This window comes from Neoarius graeffei, chromosome 16 (genome assembly GCF_027579695.1).
Source record: "Neoarius graeffei isolate fNeoGra1 chromosome 16, fNeoGra1.pri, whole genome shotgun sequence".
In the NCBI taxonomy this organism is placed as follows: domain Eukaryota; kingdom Metazoa; phylum Chordata; class Actinopteri; order Siluriformes; family Ariidae; genus Neoarius; species Neoarius graeffei.
This window is the reverse complement of record NC_083584.1, coordinates 43441128-43465425: the sequence shown is the minus strand read 5'-3', so window position 1 is coordinate 43465425 and position 24298 is coordinate 43441128. Positions and strand designations below refer to the sequence as shown.

General features: G+C 40.0%; 1 protein-coding gene across 4 annotated transcripts; it reads right to left on the bottom strand.

Annotated features, from left to right (window-relative positions):
• Positions 1-1601: 1601 nt before the first annotated feature.
• prpsap2 (phosphoribosyl pyrophosphate synthetase-associated protein 2) lies at positions 1602-24280 on the bottom strand. 4 transcript variants are annotated; one of them, XM_060943009.1, is made up of 11 exons: positions 24180-24280; positions 19982-20211; positions 13450-13502; positions 10111-10177; positions 8168-8340; positions 7930-8045; positions 7678-7733; positions 7413-7561; positions 5757-5827; positions 5524-5670; positions 1602-2755 (listed from the first exon to the last, which is right to left on the bottom strand). In XM_060943009.1, the coding sequence occupies exons 2-11, from the start codon at positions 20062-20064 to the stop codon at positions 2597-2599; spliced, it is 1074 nt and encodes a 357-aa protein (XP_060798992.1). In that variant the 5' UTR covers positions 20065-20211; positions 24180-24280; the 3' UTR covers positions 1602-2596. The 4 variants fall into 4 exon arrangements, with proteins under 4 accessions (XP_060798992.1, XP_060798991.1, XP_060798994.1 ...); XM_060943008.1 differs by having other exon boundaries at positions 19982-20142; XM_060943011.1 differs by lacking the exon at positions 24180-24280 and adding an exon at positions 23660-23728 and having other exon boundaries at positions 19982-20142.
• Positions 24281-24298: the final 18 nt, after the last annotated feature.

Below are 24298 nucleotides of genomic sequence, written 5' to 3'. Positions count from 1 at the left end.
TTGACGTTTTTTTAAAGAATCCGTATAACTATTTGTACGCCCGTATACTATGTTTATTGAATCAAATCCGTATAAAATATGGACATTCCGTATAGGTTGACATGTATGTTATTGGAACACATAAAATGATTAAAGTTTCTAATGCAGTACATTTTAGAAGGAAGAACAAATTAAGAGGATGAGCTCATGAACTTGCATGAATGCCTAGTTCTGGCCTTTTATGAAATGCAACTTATAAAATTGAGAGGTTGGTGTATGATATGCTGATGACTTGGGAAAAATGACATCATAAATGCAAGATAGTCCACTGAGGTGTGCTGTGCCTGAGGCTGCGGGTGGCGCAGTATTTCAGAAGATAACTCAGACAGTTTTCGTGCTGACCGCACATATCTCAGAAATGCTGGAAGTTTTTTAAAAAAAAACCTCAGAGTTCATGTTTTCAGGCTCTATTTTGAGAATTATCAATTCAGACATGGTCTACACAAGCTTTAGGCTTACACAGCAGGCGAACACATAGCAGCGGCAAGATGTAAACCATACATACCTGTAACAGCAATTGTGACCACTAGAGTTGAGATCAAGAGAAATGGAGAAAGACAAGAAGTGCATCAAGGGCAAAGGGGTTTTATCTTAGCACTTGAGATACTGACTTGCACAACAGAATACAGTGTAGGCTATTACGTGATCTAAACGCTTTCAACTGGCATCACAAGCCATAATAATTCCAATGTTATGAATAATGACACCACCATACCTGGACATTAAAAAAGTAACTTTTCAACCACTTTTTAATATCAGTGTGAAATCAGGAAGTGACAGTACAGGCTTACGAAATGGGCCAATTCCTGAGAAGTTAATAAAAAATTATTTTAAAGACAAGTATATAGTTAAAGTAGGAAGAGTTTTCTTGAATATGAAGATGCTAAGGTGTGTCATTCATTAGAGAACACAATTTTAAAACTTGTTTACAAGTCAATTCTCATATATTTCTTGTGAAGAGATCAAGATATGTATTCTTCCCCTCTTTCTTTGAATGAGGAAGAGGAATAAATACCAGACAGCTTTAGTACTTCCTCATGAAATTGGGTACAAGTGCAGACCATGCTATATGGTCTGTTAGGAGCACAATGCATAAAATATAGGGCTTTGGTGAATTTTTTTTTTTGCATGCAGATGGAACCAGGGTTAAAGTACAGAAATTGACACTTCTAAATTATTAGGTGCATTTTTTTTATAGTCCCTACACATTTCGCAAGTTCGTATTGCAGTTGTGTCAAAATACGCAGCAACACATCCACCAAAACAGAAGGGCACAATATGTGGATATGGCACCAATCCCACAATTATATCAGCTTCTCTGCTGTGCTTGGGAAGATTAAAATACAGAAGAATGAGGGACTCACACCCTTTTCCTGAAACAGACTGGTACATTAACAGTGGCACATACATTCTACACAGCTACCAGCATGAGCACTACAGAGCTACGGAATTATTAAAATAGATCCAAGCCATTCTGCGTCATCATAACAGAACACTGGGTTCGTTTTTAACACTGGTACAGAGTTTATACGCAGACTGAATTGACTGCCCTCTCCTGGCGTAAACTGCTACACACTGCCCATTTCGATATACAGAAAACAACACCGCAGACATAATTAAATTCAAAACAATGATACCATTTTATTCATTTACTAATTCAGCATAATGTACTGTAAGGAAATATGGGAGCCTAAAGGATTAGTACAATAACAAAAAGACTCTGAAATGGTCCGACTGGTAAAGTCAAAGTTAAGCAAAACATAACGTGAAATATTTCAGTTTTGAAGCAAGTATGGACCCATAATTAGTAAAAGCAAAATCAGCTTTCATATGCTCAAGTTGAACATCTTGGCATGAAAACATTTCTACTTAATAATCTACTTCCAGTTTAAGCAAATATCAAATTTTGCACATTAAAGTCCTGTTTTAAAAGAAAAATAAAATATTTAAGCGTTAGTGCTTCTAAGAACTTGCCGAATCAATTACACATTTAATTATCCAGTAGCACAGTGATTACACAAGTCACGAGGCAATGACTGGTACAATTATATGGCATCGTGCTAACAGACGGTCATTGTGTTAATATTTGTTATTGTTGGCCACGTGAAAGTCGTCTCCCTCCCCAAGAGTGTAAATAATCACGAGCATCAGACACAGTAAAGCACTTTCACCCTGATCAATCATTCTAATTAGTATAAATTCAATGGTAGCATACATAAAATACAAATTGGTATTCAATTAAAAAAAAAAAAGCCAGTTTTTTTCCCTTCAAATTAATTACAAAATCAGCAACCAAAACAAATAGTTGTAAAGGGTATTTTGCAGAACTTGATCTGAAAATCACGCTGCAGTAATTAGTAAGTGAACAGGATTTGCGCAATAAAAAATAAATAAATTTAAAAAAAAAAGTGTTGTACAAAAAAAATGACCTTTGAGAACATTTTATTGTCGAGAAAATATAGTTTTGGCCACATGATCAGTGTAACGTGAGGGAAAAGATAAGATTTTCATGCACATTACACAACTGGCAGTGATGAAACAGAAGGTGACAAAGCTGTCAATCATCCACGCCTATGTTGCGGAACAAATACGACATTGACTCTCCGTTGTGAATGCGACGAATTGCCTCGGACAAGATCATGCTGATGTCGACCGTCTTGATCTTGGGACACTGAAGTTTCTGGATTTCATGTGGAATGGTGTTTGTGACGACCACCTGCAGAGGGAATGAGAAGCAACTTGAGAGCGCACCTAATTAAAGTGTAAATCTACTTCACCTTCACCACACGGCTGCTACATGAGCAGCACTGTTCACAGACTCACTCAAGTATCTTATGTACATCTGGAGGATTAAAAGCGCCATTCACTAGAGATGGCACATCAGAGCCAAAACATCTGTCCATCTGATTTCCACTTGAACTAACATTCAGGTTAAACAGACTGACGATCTCAGTTTCACTTTTCTGCCCTGTGATTGCTGTCATTATCTGTGATTCCAAGTTTTTAAAAAAATAAAATTTAAACATTCACTGGACATTCAAAAGTATTTACTAATCTTGAAAATCCAGAAGACTGGTACTCAAAACCATCCTTCAGTAGGTTTAAGAGGTTTTTAACATTTCAAACATTAACTGTAATAGGAAAAGTATCACTGTTCGCACTCAATAACAATACATACGTGTGTGTGTGTGTGTGTGTGTGTGTGTGTGTGAGAGAGATTTGAGACGCAATATTAGTTTGTTATTCATTTGGGGACACCGTTACATGGTGCTTTACTGTCTCCACTATTTACTTTGGTATTGTGGAAGCGTCACCTTAAAAAGGTAGACTGCCTTTAAGTGTAGGTCATTTAAAAAAAAAAAATTATCCCAACACACTATTTTTGTTTAGTGGACTGAAAGCTACTGAATTTGAGGTCACAGACTTCCAATTTTATTTGGTTTCCCCCCAATAGGACAATTAATGAATTTAGGGCCACATGACCCTAAATTCTCTGCTATTTTTTCCTGCTTCACCATGACCCAATTCAAAATACTACATCATGCATCACGTGGTGGTCTTTCCCTGTTCACACAAGGCATTGTGGGATACAAATTTGAAACAGGAGAGAAAAATGGAGGACGTGCGTGCGCGCACGAATGAAACTTGAAAAAGCAACTACAGTAACGGAAAGTGAGAAGAAAAGATGTTATGCTGCAAAGGAAAGGAAATGCAGGATCAAACTAATAAATATCAGCGGTCAGCGAGCACCTCGGTGCGATCAGCTGTTCGTTTAACAACAGAATGATGTAACCGTCAGTGCACGGTCAAGGTAAACCTGCGCATGCGCACACGGACTTCCTCTGTCTGCTTGACTGCACGAAGCGATCGATTTCATGCACATTATTTGCTAGAGAATCCCCTCAAATTAAATAACTTCCCAGCCACAGAATGGACTGATATTTTGAGAGGTATTACAGAAATCAACATAAATCACAATGACCAAATTTCAGAGGGAACTAAATTTCACCGATTTTATGAAATCGAAAGGCCGTCTAGCTTTAATTTCTGAGGACGTGTACAAGCAACACAACAAATGACAACAGGATGGGTGTACACACAGCTAACAGTAAGAATAAATTAATCCAAGGCCTTGGGGGAGAGAAGAGTTATAATTCCTGCAGCTCAGGACTCGATATTAACTTTTTAATACACTTCTCCAGTCAGACAAGCAGCAAGATTTCTCACTTGTCCTGACTGTAACCTTTTTATTACTATGTATTTACTAGTTCAGTGAAAGGAAAGTGATTCACAAAGTTTATCAAAAAGTAGGTATAGTTATGATAAATCATTATGCTTTAATGATTTATAATTTTTCAATAAAACTCAAACTTTAACAACAAACAAAAACTATCCAGTGCCCCATTATGGTGCGTGTGTTCCAATAACCCATTACCTGATCTGCAGTTTTAAGAGTTAGACTCATAAATTCAAAAAGCTTCTGGGGGAAATAAACTTAAGTCTTGATTAATCCAGTAAAACTTGAAGTTAATTTAAAGAAATTACACCGAAAGAAATCAAGTTGGACATGATGAGAGGGACAGAATCATGTTGTGAATGAAAAACTGAGTGAGTTTGGCACGGTCAAAATATTTTACGACATTTGTGATGGTTAATGTGAACCAAAGAAACAAAAGAAGAATACAGTGAATGTCCGAATGAAGAGTCCCACAGATATTTATTTTACTGAGGTATTTGAACAAAATTTCTCCAATTTAAATGACTTCAAAGTCTAATAATCTATAATTAGATATTACAACGTGCTTATTTTTTTACCTACGCACCTGATGTACTCAGCTTCCCTGGAATTTCGTAAACAATAACACGGCCGGATCACTGAGGTGATTGAACTACCCATCCCATCCATTATCTGTAGCCACTTATCCTGTGCAGGGTCGCAGGCAAGCTGGATCCTATCCCAGCTGACTATGGGCGAGAGGCGGGGTACACCCTGGACAAGTCGCCAGGTCATCGCAGGGCTGGCACAGGGAGAAAAACAACCATTCACACTCACATTCACACCTACGGCCAATTTAGCGCCACCAATTAGCCTAACCTGCATGTCTTTGGACTGGGGGGGAAACTGGAGCACCCGGAGGAAACCCACACAGACACGGGGAGAACATGCAAACTCCACACAGAAAGGCCCTCGCCGGCCGCTGGGCTTGAACCCAGGACCTTCCTGCTGTGAGACGACAGTGCTAACCACTCTACCACTGTGCCGCCCAATGTGATTGAACTAGTGTCGTTGGAGCTTTATTGATGCAACTCTTTAATTACTATAAAAATAGTGATTTTCAACAAACATTCAACATGTCCCGTCAGACAGGCAGATGCAGATTTGACTTGTCCAGATCAAACGTTTGGTTGTCCTGGATAGTCAGTTAATGTTGAATCCTACAGCTGAGTGAGTTTATGTTTAGATAAACATGTTGGACTACAGACCTCATCAATCGCAGACTCCTCTATCAGTCGTGGTGCGTCAGAGGACAGGATTCCATGGGTTGCCATGACAAATATTTTATAAGCACCTCGCTCCTTCAGTGTCTCAGCTGCTGCCAGGAAACTGTCCACATCATCAATGATATCATCCTACAAATGACAATCATCATGCCGTTACAAAAACTTGTTTAAAAATATAAAAACGCTTTTAGACGATCTTAAAATGCACATCTCACCACAATGATGGCGATCCGACCCCCCACGTCTCCCACTACAGTTATTGGAGGCTTTTCTTTTGGGATGAGTACTGGGTGATAAAAAAAGACCCACATTAATAACAATGCAGTAATTATTATTATTATACATACAGGCCACTTTTTCCATGGAGTAAAAACATGTATTCTATTCCCTTCTAGTGGGTTTATTGATGGCATGCAATATCATCATATCGCTTATCCTCCATCTATTACGCCACTCTCCCCAGTGGAGAATGAGCTTGCAATATTGTTATAATATTGCACGTTGTCAAGACAACATGAGGTCACATGTCAGAGATGTAAAACTTCCACGTTAGTGAGTGACTGTGACAACTGGTAAACAAACATGGCCGCCAGGTTTGCTTCATTAAAAGCAGAAGATTTGGAGAGAATTTTGGTTGCCAGGTCACTCCGTTATGTATAGCTGTCGATGTTGATTTTAAAAGTAACCAAATAAATTACACAGGGAAAATAATAAACATTATTCGGCTTGACTGCACTAGCATTGGCCTTCGCCAACACTACACCAGCTGGAAGGTAACTGGACTGCCATGCTAACAGCACCGTGTCGCGGCTAAGCTAGCGTTGGCCTTCGATAATGCTGATATGATGTGTATGTATAATAATAGCTTTCTTCATGGTCTCTCAGATATATTCCATTCAGCTAGCATGATACTGAACTTGTAGTGAAAATTCATTATGTCTGATTATTATAACTATTCTTTAAATTCGTTTCTTAAGACACGTATTTTTTTGTATGTTACCTCGTTTGTTGACAGTTTCGGCGAACACTTCCGCCTTCTTCAAAACAGTCACCAGATGTCGAGTGGTGACGTGCCTTATCAGCTGATGTTACTCTATGGAGGCGTGAACGTCCCGCCCAATTTGACAGGTAGTCCACGCCTCCTGCTGTCAGGTCGCTGCCCCAGGACGGCGCTCCAGGTGTGTGACCGCGCGTACGCTCCCTCATCCCGGTTCATGGTCCTCTGCGCCCGCTTTCGTATCTCCACTGCCTCCAAAATCCAACGCTGGTATCTATTCTCTTCAGTGCGAATGACTCTGGCCTCTTCCCAATTCATAATATGATTTTGTCGTTTGCAGTGGTCTGAAATGGCTGATTTTAAGTTTTCTTGGTTTGCTTTTTCGGATCTTGTGAGTCTTTTTGTTGTTTCTGTTTCACATTCTAATTGGTGTTCTTTCCTGCAAGTGTGGAAGCATCTGCCTGTTTCACCAATATAGACTTTATTGCATGAACGGCAAGGGATTTCATATATGAAATCTGACAGCAGGAGGCGTGGACTACCTGTCAAATTGGGCGGGACGTTCACGCCTCCATAGAGTAACATCAGCTGATAAGGCACGTCACTACTCGACATCTGGTGACTGTTTTGAAGAAGGCGGAAGTATTCGCCGAAACTGTCAACAAACGAGGTAACATACTAAAAAATATGTGTCTTAAGAAACGAACTTAAAGAAATGATACTGAACTTGTCTTCGACTCATTCAGTATCATGCTAGCTAAATTAAGTATATCTGCTCGACCACTCAGTCAGCCAATATTATTTAATTAGTACAATTCAAATGAAAAACGCGTGCAGATTTAAAAAACATCGAGTGCTGCATATAAGTGCTTACGAGGTATTTCCAGACTGGGATGGATAGCGCCGATGTTTTTGACAGTAGGTGGAGAGTGTCGTCCATCCACGAGATCAGACTCGGCATCCTGTGCTTCGCCGTGGATCACAGCAATACCCAGTCGAAGCCTTTCAGCAAACGACTGTGCCCTACAAAGCACACGGTGTACACACACACACTGTGCATTTGTGACATGATTAATTTCTCCCCTTCTCTAAAGTCACTTATGCATACAAGTCGCGCTTTTTTTTTTTCCTCCTTTTACCTTTTTGCTGACGCTGGAGATTTGGCAACAATTACTGCATTTCTATAATCAGGGATCTGCATGTTAGACCAAAAAAAATTAAAGACACAAATAGAAGGATGAGCAATGTAGTAGTCTAAATACCACTGAAGGTGCCATCTGGCCTTGAATTTTAGATACAAGCAAGAAATGAACAGCCTTGAGATACTGCGAGTGTTGAGTTCAGCAGCAAGAACAGTGTGCTGTTAATGCTCAGGCTACTGATCTACACACCTCTTCCTGAATGTATTGCAACAGAAATGGAGATGCTCGCAGGTTGTCTACTGGAATGTTAAAAAAGCCTTGGATTTCCTTCTGGTGCAAATCCATAGTGATGAGATGAGTCAAACCTGCTCAGGAAAACAAAATCAATCAAACAAAATTAGTAACGTTGCTCTAGAATGTGCAGCAGCGAAGATACACCTTGGGATACAGTAAAGTAACAAACCACAAATAAATCCAGCAGCTTTACCTGCTTTACACATCATGGAGGCCAGCAGTTTGGAGACGATGGAGCCCCTTTTCCTCATTTTGCACTGTTTACTGTAAGGGAAGTAGGGAATGACTCCGATAATGTTCCGCGCGCAGGAGGTCCTACAGGCGTACACCATAATAAGCAGTTCCATGATGGTCGTATTAACATCCCTGTGACGAAAACATGAAGAGAGCTTGTTTTACAAACAAACAAAAACCACACACCATACCCTTGACCCTATACAATACGACCAATCTTTTGCAGTAAGGGAAGTTTACCTCCCTTTAACTGTGTAGCTGAGAATAGGTTTTAACAATCTTGTACAACCCCGATTCCAAAAAAGTTGGGACAAAGTACAAATTGTAAATAAAAATGGAATGCAATAATTTACAAAATCTCAAACACTGATATTGTATTCACAACAGAACATAACATATCAAATGTCGAAAATGAGACATTTTGAAATTTCATGCCAGCAACACATCTCAAAAAAGTTGGGACAGGGGCAATAAGAGGCTGGAAAAGTTAAAAGGTACAAAAAAGGAACAGCTGGAGGACCAAATTGCAACTCACTAGGTCAATTGGCAATAGCTCATTAACATGACTGGGTATAAAAAGAGCATCTTGGAGTGGCAGCGGCTCTCAGAAGTAAAGATGGGAAGAGGATCACCAATCCCCCTAATTCTGCGCTGACAAATAGTGGAGCAATATCAGAAAGGAGTTCGACAGTGTAAAATCGCAAAGAGTTTGAACATATCATCTACAGTGCATAATATCAAAGGATTCAGAGAATCTGGAAGAATCTCTGTGCGTAAGGGTCAAGGCCAGAAAACCATACCGGGTGCCCGTGATCTTCGGGCCCTTAGACGGCACTGCATCACATACAGGCATGCTTCTGTATTGGAAATCACAAAATGGGCTCAGGAATATTTCCAGAGAACATTATCTGTGAACACAATTCACCGTGCCATCCGCCGTTGCCAGCTAAAACTCTATAGTTCAAAGAAGAAGCCGTATCTAAACATGATCCAGAAGCACAGACGTCTTCTCTGGGCCAAGGCTCATTTAAAATGGACTGTGGCAAAGTGGAAAACTGTTCTGTGGTCAGACGAATCAAAATTTGAAGTTCTTTATGGAAATCAGGGACGCCGTGTCATTCGGACTAAAGAGGAGAAGGACGACCCGAGATGTTATCAGCGCTCCGTTCAGAAGCCTGCATCTCTGATGGTATGGGGTTGCATTAGTGCGTGTGGCATGGGCAGCTTACACATCTGGAAAGACACCATCAATGCTGAAAGGTATATCCAGGTTCTAGAGCAACATATGCTCCCATCCAGACGACATCTCTTTCAGGGAAGACCTTGCATTTTCCAACATGACAATGCCAAACCACATACTGCATCAATTACAGCATCATGGCTGTGTAGAAGAAGGGTCCGGGTACTGAACTGGCCAGCCTGCAGTCCAGATCTTTCACCCATAGAAAACATTTGGCGCATCATAAAACGGAAGATACGACAAAAAAAGACCTAAGACAGTTGAGCAACTAGAATCCTACATTTGACAAGAATGGGTTAACATTCCTATCCCTAAACTTGAGCAGCTTGTCTCCTCAGTCCCCAGACGTTTACAGACTGTTGTAAAGAGAAAAGGGGATGTCTCACAGTGGTAAACATGGCCTTGTCCCAACTTTGAGATGTGTTGTTGTCATGAAATTTAAAAATCACCTAATTTTTCCTCTTTAAATGATACATTTTCTCAGTTTAAACATTTGATATGTCATCTATGTTCTATTCTGAATAAAATATAGAATTTTGAAACTTCCACATTATTGCATTCCGTTTTTATTTACAATTTGTACTTTGTCCCAACTTTTTTGGAATCGGGGTTGTACATAAAAGTGAGGCTTTTTGATCCTCTTGAAAGAAAAGACTTCTTACTTGGATACAGTCTGGATGATGAAGACATCTTTACCACGCACAGACTCTTGGATTTGAACTCGAGTCTCTGTGATGAAACAAAATCCATTATTTTTCAGTTCTGCTGTTTTGTGCTAGACTTAAGCAGGGATCACAGTGAAAAAAGAGGCAACGGCAGACCAATTCTATGACTCAAAGTTCTATTTTGCTCCTAAGTGACACAAAGCACTAGTGAGCGACTCATTCAGATTGGATCCAGGAGACAACACGTTCACGAAAAAGTCTCGTCATTCATTCCAGACATTCCGCCCCTAATAGAATCTTACCACTTTGACTGATCAAAGCATCTCAAGTGTTCCTAGGATACACTAAACGGACACTGATGAGCATTACGTTACGATCATAAAACCTACCATAAGCCTTTATTATTAAAATGTTTATAAAAATCAGTGAATAATATATATTCGATCTTGTGCATCCAAAATTTTAACTGGGATCATATAAAATCTGTGCACATTGAGAGAAACAATAGAGATATAAAACATACAATGATTATCAATCATCAAATTGCTCTGCTAGTTGACCTGTTTTCCATTGATAGAATTTGATAACGTTTAGCTGGAAGACTTTTTCAACTGCTAATTTCCATCAGGTTGAGAAAAGGGAGAGCACCATCTGTTTCTTTACCATAGAGTTTGGCAAAAAAAAAAAAATTATATATATTAATTAATTAATCTGGACTATATGGTTTTGTTTGACTTGTAACCTCTGAAGATGAGATTTATAAGAACTTCCCCAAGCCACTATTGCATAAGAAATACAGGAGTAAATTAATTAATTAATAATAAATATCTTTAAGTTGGTGCAGTAATAAGCGCAGTTTGGATATAATGCCTGTATTTTTTTGCAATTAATGAACAGATAAAAGATACGTTTTTTTCTATGAGGGGGAGCGATCGATGAAAACGCCCAAATACTTAAATTTATTTCTGTTACTTGGACAGAGTTGTTTTTGCCTTCAAAACTTGTATCAATATCTTTTTTCTGAGCTGATTTTATCATAAAATTAAGCTTTTCGTTTTTTTTTTTAAGTTTGAGTTTATTAATGTTGTACCATTTCTTAAAGGACCCATGGCATGGTGGTTTGTTGATGCTTTAAACGGGCTCGTGGAGGCTTCCGGATGTTATATCCGCAGCCTTTCTCGAAATGAACCCTCGGCACGTAAATATAGCCTCCTGGGAGAAAGCCCCATTTCAGCGCTTTTCCCAGTGCGTCGTTTTGCTAATGAGAAGCAGGAGGCGGGGAAGGGTAGAGGGTGGGGGCGGGTCTTATCAATATTCATGACATGTAAACGTATTACCTCTGATTGGCTAACAGCACTGTGACGCTACCTCCAGTGGGTCAGAACAAGCGGATGTGGGTGTCTTACTATGGCGAGAGAGAAGGAACAAACTGCGAAGGGAAAAATACCGCGCGCTGACGTCATTAAGGTGCGACGTGAGGAAATAAATTCAACAAATGTTTGGGTTTTTACTGAACAAACAAACAAATAAAATGAACGAGTGACTTAAAAAAAAAAAAGAATGTGGGTGTCTTTGTAAAAACTGTTTTGATTGGCTATTATAACAGAGCATACTGCATGCTTTTTGGTTTTGTAGCGCAGAGTACCTGGCTAACTGCAGGAAGTGGTTAGCTGCACAGCTAATGTAGCCATCGCAAGGCTAACTGGCACCGATTTTAAAACACGGCAAAACAGAAGCTCATAAGTTACAGTCAATTTCCAGACTAAACTCAGTTTAACAGAGCATGCTGCATGCTTTTTGGTTTTGTAGCGCAGAGTACCTGGCTAACTGCAGGAAGCGGTTAGTTGCACAGCTAATGTAGCCATTGCAAGGCTAACGCACCGATTTTAAAACACGGCAAAACGACTTAACAGTTATACACTTACTTGTTCGGTGTTTGTGGCTGATGCGGCAGGGATGCTTGGTACGGACCCAGGCTTCAGTGACAGTTGATGTGCAAAACCTGCCCTGTACTGTCCCAAGTTGTGGAAACATTCATCAGGAAAATGCTTCCGACAAACATACACCGTCTTAGGTAGACTCGACGGCGTATTATTGAAGTAAATAAAATTAAGCCACTGCGTCTTCAGGGGCTCTCCCGTTGGCAGTAAAAACAGACTCCTTTCTGTGTTGTCACATCCATGTACAGCGCAACTTCCATGTTTGGTGGCAACTTTTGAGCTGGGCGGGCAATCCATACAGTGGGTGGGAATCCAATGGGGGGGCGTGGGGATCATCTCCCTTGCTGACGTAGGCAAGGGAAGAGTTTATCAACGCACCGTTTTGACGCGCCATTCTCAAATGTTGGGCATAGTTTGGTTTACACATTATGAAATTTCTAGCCACTGGGGTGACTTAAGGTGGTCAGAGGAACTCATTTTAATGTTAAAAAAACCTCAGAAAGTGAAAATTTCATGCCATGGGACCTTTAACTTTAACCAATTGTTGGTTAACTATATTTCGCAATTCATTGTTTCATGTTTGTTCATCAGCGAATATTCTAAATTTAAGAAGAGAGTCGAGCTTAGGAAGATCGTTTATGTAGAGGAGTTAAAACAGAGGACCAAGCGAGCTACCTTGAACACCGCAGTTTATATTCTGCTTCGACGACTCAATTTCCTATCGATATGTATTGCTGTTGATTAATTGGGGATTAGTGAACCATTTCAAGGGCACACCTCTTATACCATACCTTTCTAACTTGCTTCGTAAAATTCTATAGTCGACAGTGTTGAAGGCTTTAGAGAAATCAAGAAAGATTCCACACAGATCAGAAAGTTGAAATCAAGTTCAACTTAAACCAACTCATGTGTCACCAGGGTAACACTAGCAGTGTCAACTCTTCCGCTGTCGAACCATCGCAAAAGATAGAAAATCTGCCGGTACTACTGCTGGTCAGCGTGATCCCCGCCTTACTCTTATACACTCAATATCTTCTGAATAGAAAAAGGTTAAAGAAAGCTATTCCATCCTTGTAATGTGTATAAAAGTGAATTCGTTCCAATACCCACAGCTCTGTGTCAAAACAATGTGTGCCAGTTGTACAGTATCTCAGCAACCCGTTTTGCTTTCTCTGCACTTTCCAGAAAGGAATGCAGGGAATGAGCACTTGTGCCATCAGCCAGACTTACAATACTACCAGGTCTCTCCAAAAACAACCCACACATACATAACTCCTGTGAAGGTGTGATGTTATTTGCTGATGCAAAAGCACATTTTTCCATCAGATTATCACCCATCTGATATGCAGTTCTACTTAAGTTTACCAATTACGTATGGAATATTCTGTCGTCTCACCTCTGTTTGCCTCCTGATAGACCTGCACCTTGCCAAGTTCCACACCCAACCGTCTATCCAGAAGCAGAAAAGGAAAAACAGGGTGAAACAGAAGGGAAAAAGAAAAACACAAAACCAACGCCATACATCATCAAAGGAATGAATAGAGGTGCAATTTTAAATAAAACCATCTCTTTTCGTCTCCCATTTGTTCACCCAAATTTAATGCTCGTTATGAGCATAACTGGTTTTATGAACCGCAGCTAACTCCCAAGAATGGTGAGAATCGCCTGGATGATTTGTTGTGTGCACAGACAGCAGGGACCTTCAAGTCATGGATTGATGTGATGTAATATTTGTAATAGACACCACAATTTAATTGACAGCCAGTTTTCCCTGGAACTTTGTCAGATTTCTCGCTGGGTTGGCTGACCGGAGCCAGTACCACACATACGTACAGTGGCTACCTAGCTGAATATGGCTGGCAAGTGCAATAATGTCTGCCAGACGTCAGGGTGGTCGGGATTCTGCAAAAATGCTGCGTTTATTCTCAGCAAAGAATAGAATAATGCTGAGGAAGGTCCATAAACCCAGTGGGCATAATGAGGGTAGAATGGAAGAACATTTGAAGTGTGGATTTCAGCTCAGAGGTGAAGGGGCGCAGTATGGTGACGGAGAACCATTCGAACCATGCTGGAGGCACATATTCAGTAGCCAGCAGAGCGGAAACATCAAAAAGTTTCAGAGTAGATGGTGGTGAAAGAGGTGAATGCTGCTTACTAAGCAAAAATACAGAGCAAGTTTGTAGTAAATTCAGAGAGTGGTAGCTAATAAGGTTAGCAAAGCTGAAATGGGAAAACCAAATCAAAACTGGAGATGTGTAGGACCTCACTTGAAATATTAAAAAGAATCAAAAATCACACACACATCAGAGCTGAAGATAAGATAGAAGGCAATCAATGAGGCAGGAAGAAGAAAGTGAAAGATGGCTGTATGTCAGAGGTATTTCAGGTGTTTCTTGGAAGGTTTCAATAGGTCACGTCAACCGTGGCCATAAGGAGGTGTGAAATAGAACCCAATTTGTCACAGTCAATTTCATTGGAGATTCCATACATCCATGCCACATTAAAATATGATGTGGCAGGTAATATAAATTATAATTTAGCATAGGTTTTTACACCAGATGCCCTTCCTGACGCAACCCTCCCCAATCTATCCAAGCTTGGGACCGGCGTCAAGTACACACTGGCTTGTCCAACCCCAGTGGCTGGGTAGTTTACCTAATCTGCATGTCTTTGGACTGTGGGGGAAACCCATACAGACACAGGGAGAACACAAACTCCACATAGAAAGGCTCCCGTCGGCCATGAGGTTCAAACCCAGAACCTTCCTGCCGTGAGGTCACCGTGCTAACCACTGTACCACCGTGCCGCCCCTTTAAAAAAAAAAAAAACCTATTCCAAAAAATAAATAAAATCTCTTTTTTTCAGACCATTTCATGCAATACATTTAAAAAGCAACTCACTCTGCTATTCTGCATTCCACTGTGTCATGAAGTAAAGTGGAAAATCAAAAGGTGAGATGATTTAATGTTATCAATATACTGAGTATTATTATTATTATTATTATTATTATTATACATCCACATAATCTGCAGTTAAATTAGTATTTAAACCACAAAAAGTAACAATTACGAAATTACAACTTAGAAATAAAAAGTCTATTTTGAATTGCGTGTGTTGTCTGTAGGGTTATAGTCAAGACCATCACTGTTATGTCCAACACCAGGACTAGCCAAGATCAAGTCAAGACCGGGTTTTAAGGGAGTAGTAGAGGACATGTCGAGATCGAGTCCAAAAACCATTGAATCGTTTTAGAGGCCAAGCGTTTACTTAAAGCAATTGGATTAATTTGTGCATTGCACCAGTGAGTGGGCTACTTTTTTCTAGGAGGAGGCGTTACTTTTTTTTTTTTAAAACCCACCACATATTTAAATAGCAAGACCAGTGTCCAAGACTGAGACAAATCCAAGTACAAATGCCAATAAGCCTGAGACTACAGTTACAAAAAAAATAAAATAATATTTGAGACCAGACTCAAGTCCTATAGGTCTAGCCATCAGTGGAGTTTAACTACTATATACAGTGGTGCTTGAAAGTTTGTGAACCCTTTAGAATTTTCTATATTTCTGCATAAATATGACCTAAAACAACATCAGATTTTCACACAAGTCCTAAAAGTAGATAAAGAGAACCCAGTTAAACAAATGAGAAAAATATTATACTTGGTCATTTATTTATTGAGGAAAATGATCCAACATTACATATCTGTGAGTGGCAAAAGTATGTGAACCTCTAGGGTTAGCAGTTAATTTGAAGGTGAAATTAGAGTCAGGTGTTTTCAATCAATGGGATGACAATCAGGCGTGAGTGGGCACCCTGTTTTATTTATAGAACAGGGATCTATCAAAGTCTGATCTTCACAACACATGTTTGTGGAAGTGTATCATGGCACGAACAAAGGAGATTTCTGAGGACCTCAGAAAAAGCGTTGTTGATGCTCATCAGGCTGGGAAAGGTTACAAAACCATCTCTAAAGAGTTTGGACTCCACCAATCCACAGTCAGACAGATTGTGTACAAATGGAGGAAATTCAAGACCATTGTTACCCTCCCCAGGAGTGGTCGACCAACAAAGATCACTCCAAGAGCAAGGCGTGTAATAGTCAGTGAGGTCACAAAGGACCCCAGGGTAACTTCTAAGCAACTGAAGGCCTCTCTCACATTGCCTAATGCTCATGAGTCCACCATCAGGAGAACACTGAACAACAATGGTGTGCATGGCAGGGTTGCAAGGAGAAAGCCACTGCTCTCCAAAAAGAACATTGCTGCTTGTCTGCAGTTTGCTAAAGATCACGTGGACAAGCCAGAAGGCTATTGGAAAAATGTTTTGTGGATGCAGGAGACCAAAATAGAACTTTTTGTTTTAAATGAGAAGCGTTATGTTTGGAGAAAGGAAAACACTGCATTCCAGCATAAGAACCTTATCCCATCTGTGAAACATGCTGGTGGTAGGATCATGGTTTAGGCCTGTTTTGCTACATCTGGGCCAGGACGGCTTGCTATCATTGACGGAACAAAGAATTCTGAATTATACCAGCGAATTCTAAAGGAAAATGTCAGGACATCTGTCAGTGAACTGAATCTCAAGAGAAGGTGGGTCATGCAGCAAGACAGTGACCCTAAGCACACAAGTCGTTCTACCAAAGAATGGTTAAAGAAGAATAAAGTTAATGTTTTGGAATAGCCAAGTCAAAGTCCTGACCTTAATCCAATCGAAATGTTGTGGAAGGACCTGAAGCGAGCAGTTCATGTGAGGAAACCCACCAACATCCCAGAGTTGAAGCTGTTCTGTACGGAGAAATGGGCTAAAATTCCTCTAAGCCGGTGTGCAGGACTGATCAACAGTTACCAGAAACGTTTAGTTGCAGTTATTGCTGCACAAGGGGGTCACACCAGATACTGAAAGCAAAGGTTCACATACTTTTGCCACTCACAGATATGTAATATTGGATCATTTTCCTCAATAAATAAATGACCAAGTATAATATTTTTGTCTCATTTGTTTAACTGGGTTCTCTTTATCTACTTTGAGGACTTGTGTGAAAATCTGATGTTTTAGGTCATATTTATGTAGAAATATAGAAAATTCTAAAGGGTTCACAAATTTTTCAAGCACCACTGTATGGGTGTTTTAAACAGGTAACCTAATTAAAGTTAGATTTCCAGTATGGCATGAGGAGATTGGGAAATGCCCCCAAACTGACTACATCTGTTGAACATGCCCATTAGGAAGGATGTGGTGCAGGAAAAGCAAAAGAATGTAGTATGAAAAGTTAATAAACCTTGCATGACTAAGAGACAGAGCAAGTCTTACAAAACGCTTCCAAATTTGAGCAGAACATGAATTAATGAGAAGGTGGTTCCAAGCTTCTGGGAAACACAAAGACTGCTTTATCATGATGCTTTTTACATTACAGGCATTTAGCAGACGCGCTTATCCAGAGCAGCCTGGCGAGCAGTTGGGGATTAGGTGCCTTGCTCAAGGGCACTTCAGCTTTAACCCCTATATAAAATTTACTAAACTGCAAAGGTCAAAAGATGTCTCATTAAATTGTCAAGTTGGCAGAGCATAGCCACTCCTCTCTTAATCCAGCGCTATGGGCAGCGTCATGAAGATGACAAAGTTGGTGGAGTGACCTGTGGTCGACACAGTTCCCTTACGCTCACTGGTCTTATCCATGGGGGACACAGACATTCTGGCGTTGCGTCAGAACTTGCTTATCCATATAATAAGGACTGAGTCAAACAGGATTTTGGGGTACTGTTCAGCTAAGACGCCATTTTTTATATCCCATTGGGCTCAATTCAGGAAAAGGCCAGGAGTATAGACTCCATCTTCGGGGCAGATGGACTATAACCTCAGTCAAATACGAGGTGGTCAGTGGGGATGGAGCATTTCCTGCCATAGTTCTGCATGGCTCCTGTCAGGAAAGCTTGCGCAAAGAAGCCAGACAGCCAAAAAACACTAGCCTTGGTTGTATCATACCAGTCCTGCAGAAATTTAAGCCTAGCAAGTAAGTCGGTGATGTAGCTGCCCAGGGGCTTGAGACTGGAGTAGGAGCACTTTGCCCACTTGTCTGGAACTTTCCCCCACAAGCAGGCTGCTTTAAGCCAATGACGGAGTAGACTGTGGTTTAATTTATTTATTAAATAAAACCACAGCAGTGGAATACTGAATGTCAAGAAATTCATCATGCTGTATCACTGGGGGGAAACTTTCAGCATGACAATGACTCAAACTTGGAATACAGTAAGTCAGATGAGACTCTTACTGTATAAAATTGGCCAAGTCCCAGCTCAGTTATAGAAAAAGAATGGAAGCTGTGTGAGATTACGCAGACAAAGGAATAGTTACAGCTTTTTTTTTTAAACATTTTTTTACAGTTGCAAAAATATTAGATCAATAGAAAACAGTCAGAGTGCCTATGCCTTTACACGGACCAGGAAAAACAGATTTGCTGACTGTGGAAATTGGAAACACTCCCAAACCAACCCCCCCCCCCACACACACACACGCGCACGCACTTCCACAGTAAAGCAAACTTGATGACAATTTGCATATTCTGTAAGCACACAGGAACATTTGCCTGACAATTCTAACTCAGATTTTCCAGTCTGCTTTTGAGCTCCATTTTAACCATTTTCCCATGTACTATTTAATGTGTTCATTTTCACACTTCTATTTGGGACACTTTAAATTTAGTATACACCAAGTAACAGGATCTAGAAAGAACTTAAGAAAAGACAGACAAACCCAAATAAAGAAAAAAAATTAGTGCAAAAATGCTCAAATTCTAAAACTTTGTATCAAATGTTATTTTTCCCCAAATGTGTGTGTGTGTGGGGAGTTGATTGTCTGACAAATAACATTAAGCCCATGTTTACATTAGACCGTATCAGCGGATCATCAGATTAACGTTTTTAAAACGATTAGTGTGCACACAGCAACACCAATACACGATTCGCGTGCACACAGCAACACCAATACACGGATACGCTCGGCTCCGCAGGCATCCTGCGCTCCAAATCACTCCGCCCTGAACAGCGAGTGCCCTCTGGAGGGTGCGCACTCCGGCCCTGCGCAGCTCACACAGCGCGCGAGTGAAGCACACTAGCAGTGTTTTCGGGACTGAGCCGCTGTGTGTGTGATCCCAGCGCATATCACTTACCACTTGCAAGTGGAAGGATGGCAAGCCTAAAGACAATCATAACTACACAATGGGCAGTATTTGCATCAGTATTTGCAGTATTTTCATACTTTTATACTCTTTAATGAAAGGTGATACAAGGCGGAAGTCCGCGCCGTTTTTCAGCAGTCGCGTCACATGACCAACGCCAGCGAATCAGGAAGGTGGATGTCACAGTGACGTTGTCCAATGAGGACGCCAGCTATAGCTCAGCACAGCGTATTCGCGTATCTCAATGTTTACACAGCACCGGACCAGATACGATCTAGATTGAATACGTGGACGCTGGCGGATTCCCGTTTCCCGGCGTTTCCAGGTGGTTTAATGTAAACGGACAGTGCATCCGCGAAGAAAACGAGACAGATACGGTCTAATGTAAACATAGCCTAAGTCTATTTTTCTGAGATGGCCCAAGACTCTTGCACAGTTCTGTGCATTTTTCCCCCAAATATTGCGTTATTTAAAAGTGCATCCCAGTTTATATATACACATTTTTTTTTGGTCTACAATTCAAGCACCAATTTTGCCTTCGCTTTGACATGGAACGGTATTTAAATGTGGCAAAAATGTGCAATGTTCCAGGGGTTGAAATCTCCATCAGAGATAGTTCAGGGATTTCAGATAACCTTTACATGCTGTCAGGTCAACTATTCAATTGAGTGCCATTACACAATACACAAGCCCAAATATAAACTAAAAGAACAATGCTGTCACATGGAATGGAGTTACTGCAATAGCAACCTACTCAGCAATCCTTTTACCCAGCTCTCTGCTGGACGGGTTCGAGTTGGCCGTGAAAATGACCAGGCCTCCCTTTGAGGCGTTCATCGTCAGTGATTTCTTGGCGCTGACCCCAAGGGACTCAGACAGTGGCTCCCTGGGCTCCCAGGCACTGCTGAGCCCAGCCTAATAACAGGATCACAGGCAGACCTGTTAGTTTAACATCACACTTATGCAAGTATCTCTGGTCAAGTCCTGTAGGAAGAATAAGAGAAAGACCACAGAGTCAATTACTATTTAAGAAAAAAAAAAGCAAGCACATTAGGAAAATAACAGTTACATTCTACCAAGGCCTTTCAGTCAGTCTACAGCAGTACAAAAACTATCAGGAAAGAAGACAACTATCTAACAAATGTTTGCCCTGCTTGGCCTAACAAACAATTATGGAAGCCCGATTCAAACACCTGAAAACAACTGACCTGAATTCACATATTGCATCATTATAAGAACATCTCAATGATCACATACATAGAGGATATTGCACGACGGTGTGAAGATACGAAGTTTATCTTCGAGTGGTGAATGCATATAATCACAAGTGAGCGAAATGAACAAATGAAAATATTTTCAAAACAAGAAGATAAACTTCATATCTTCACACCACCATGTAAATGTTCTTTATATTATATGGACACATCCACACACACACAAAAATAATTTTAATTTTGAACTGGTTCACCATTTTGACAACGTGCATCCAGCCAGCAGGAAAACACTGGGAGTGATGTCATCAGAGTAAAACATCAAGAATTATTATACATACAGGACACACTCAGTGGAATAAAAACATGTATTCTATTCCCTTCTAGTGGGTTTCATTCATTCGGGTCAATAGCATGCAATATTGTTAGCATATCGCTTAACCTCCATGTATTACGCCACTCTGCCCAATGGAGAATGGACATGCAATATTGCATGTTGTCAAGGCAACGCGATGTCACACATCGGAGACGTAAAACTTCTGTGCTAGCGAGCAACTGTGACAATTTGTAAACAAACATGACTGCCGGGTTTGCTTAGTTAAATACGGAAGATTTCGAGAGAATTTTGGCTGCCAGGAAGCTTCATTGTGTGTAGCTGTTGATTTTAAAAGTAACTAGGTAAATGACACAGGGGAATGAATACTTAAGTCTGACTGAAAAATACTGTGGCGAGCATGTGTGGAAGAAGAGTCTGGAGACAGAAATCTTAGTTTTTCAGTTGTTAGCCTGTGCTAGGAGCTCTTGGTAGCACTGGCTTGACTGCACAAGCATTGGCCTTTGCTAGCACTATTGATAAACACCAGCTGGAAGCTAACTGGACTGCTGCACTAACAGCACAGAGTCGCAGGTAAGCTAGCATTGGCCTTCGAGAATGCTGATATGAAGTGTGTGTGTTATAATAAAAATAATAATAAACAATAATTGTTTTCAACTTGTTCAATATCACACTAGCTGAATGGACTATCTCTGATATACCACTCAATGCCAGCCAATATTATTTAAATATGTCACTCAGATCCACAATGTATTTCATATGAAAAATGCAAGTTTTTCAACACGAGAAGATAAACTTTATATCCTCAAGCCAGCGTGTGATTTTATTATATACAACCCCGATTCCAAAAAAGTTGGGACACTCTGTAAAACATCAATAAAATCAGAATGTGATAATTTGCAAATAATGGAAACCCTATATTGCATTGAAAATAGTACAAAGAACATATCAAATGTTGAAACTGAAAAATTTTGTTTTTTGAAAAATATATGCTCATTTTGAATTTGATGTCAGCAACACATTTCAGAAAACTTGGGACAGGGACAACAAAAGACTGAAAAAGTTGTGTAATGCTAAAAAAAAAAAAAAAATTTGGTTAATTGGCAACAGGTCAGTAAAATGACTGGGTATAAAAAGAGCATCCCAGAGAGGCGGAGTCTCTCAGAAGTAAAGATGGGGAGGGGTTCACCGCTCTGTGAAAGACTGCTTAGGCAAACAGTACAACAGTTTAAGAATAACGTTCCTCAATGTAAAATTGCAAAGAATTTGGGGATCACATCATCTATGGTACATAATATCATTAAAAGATTCAGAGAATCTGGAGAAAATCTCTGTATGCAAGAGACAAGGCTGAAAACCGACATTGGATGCCTGTGATCTTCAGGCCCTCAGGCGACACTGCATTAAAAGCAGACATGTCTGTAGTGGAACTCACTGGATGGGCTCAGGAACACTTCAGAAAACCATCATCTGTGAAAACAGTTCATTTCTGCATCCACAAATGCAAGTTAAAACTAGATATAAACAATATCCAGAAACACAGCTACCTTCTCTGGGCCCGAGATCTGATGAATCGAAATCTGAAATTCTTTTTAGAAATCTTGGACATCACGTCCTCCAGGCTAAAAAGAAGAGGGACCATCCGGCTTATCATCAGTGCACAGTTCAAAAGCCAGCGTCTGTGATGGTATGAGGGGGCATTAATGTACGTGACATTGGGTAGCTTGCACATCTTGGAAGGCATCATGAATGCTGAATGATATATACATGTTTCAGAGCAACATGCTGCCATCCAAACAAAATATTTTTCAGGGAAGGCCTTCCTTCTTTCAGCAAGACAATGCCAAACTGCTTTCTGCACATATTAAAACTGCATGGCTCTGTAGTAAAAGAGTCTGGGTGCTAAACTGGCCTGCCTGCAATCCAGACCTGTCTCCCATTTAAAACATTTGGCACATTATGAAGCTCAAAATATGACAAAGGAGACCTGAACTGTTGAGCAACTGAAATTGTGTATCGTGCAAAAATGGGACAACATTTCTCTTTCAAAACTACAGCAATTGCTCTCCTCGGTTCCCAAACATTTACAGTGTTGTTAAAAATAGAGGTGATCCAACACAGTGGTAGACATGCCCCTGTCCCAACTTTTTTGAAACGTTGCTGACATCAAATTCAAAATGAGCACATATTTTTCAAAAAAAATAAAAATAAAATCTCAGTTTCAACATGTGATCTGTCTTTGTACTATTTTCAAAGAAATATAGGGTTTCCATGATTTGCAAATTATCACATTTTTGTTTTTATTTACAGTTTACACAGTGTCCCAACTTTTTTGGAATTGGGGTTGTAAACACATTCACAAAAAAAAGTGCCCAAATTTAATCAAAACAATTCGTCGATTTCCTCACAAAAGATAGATAGAGATTTGTCACAGTTTTAGTTCTCCATGTCCTGGATGGAGCTTGGATGAAAAATATAAGTGATGCATTTCCCAGTAAAACACTTGGGTCCATGTAATAGAATGTCATATGAGGACATGTCGTAATAAAGAATTACTATTTCATAACACTCAAATTATGACTTCCTACTAATTATGAGATAGTATTTTATTATGAGAACTTATTATTATTAATACAAAGATCATTTCAACAGACTTCTATATATAATTATATCTGGAATTGTCAAAAATTTAATATGGATCTCAAAACTCTAAATTCCCCAAGTCCTCCATTATATGACTGAGAAACCCTCCCCTCCCCCACTCCCAAGAAAAAAAACCCACTACTTCCAATAAATGATGAAATACAATACAAACCCAAAACTAATCATATTAAATAAACAGCGTGTGAACAAATAAAGCGCCTCACTATGAATACACCTTACTTACGATATGAAGTCAGTCAAGTTGAATCTGGTTCAGACTAAAATTTCAACATTTAAGCATATGATGAACACGTGAGGCTTTAACTGAGATGTTGAACATGCAAATCTGTTCTACAGTTTATGCACCTGGGCATTACGTCATCAATAGGCGACTTTACTAAAGACACTTTACTCAGTACAAACAGGTCTGTGTTTTATTTCTTTTCCTCACTTCCAAGTAAAAAAGCCGAGCTTTTATCTAAAGCTAGTGGCCATTAAGCATTTACTATAAACACTACAAAAATTATAAAATAATATTCCTATTATTATTATCTCGCCTAAGCAACCAATAGTTTTCCAAGCAGCTAGTTAACACAGGCTAAGCCCCTCTTTATACACATGCCATGCTAGCTCTGATTGAAATTAACACCACCTCCTGCTCATGTAAAGGAACAAACAGAGCAAATAAACACTCAACGTCACTTTAAACATAGCGATGATAATAACTTATAGACGCACTTCATAATCCGACCTGCTTTTCTTACCAGTTTTGGTGCTTGTCCTTTCTCCCGGTTGCTTTAGTGAATAAATGCAGTGTACACAGACACACCAAAGTGAAAACAATCAGCAGCACCGTACAGCAAAAATGGCGGTCACCATCACG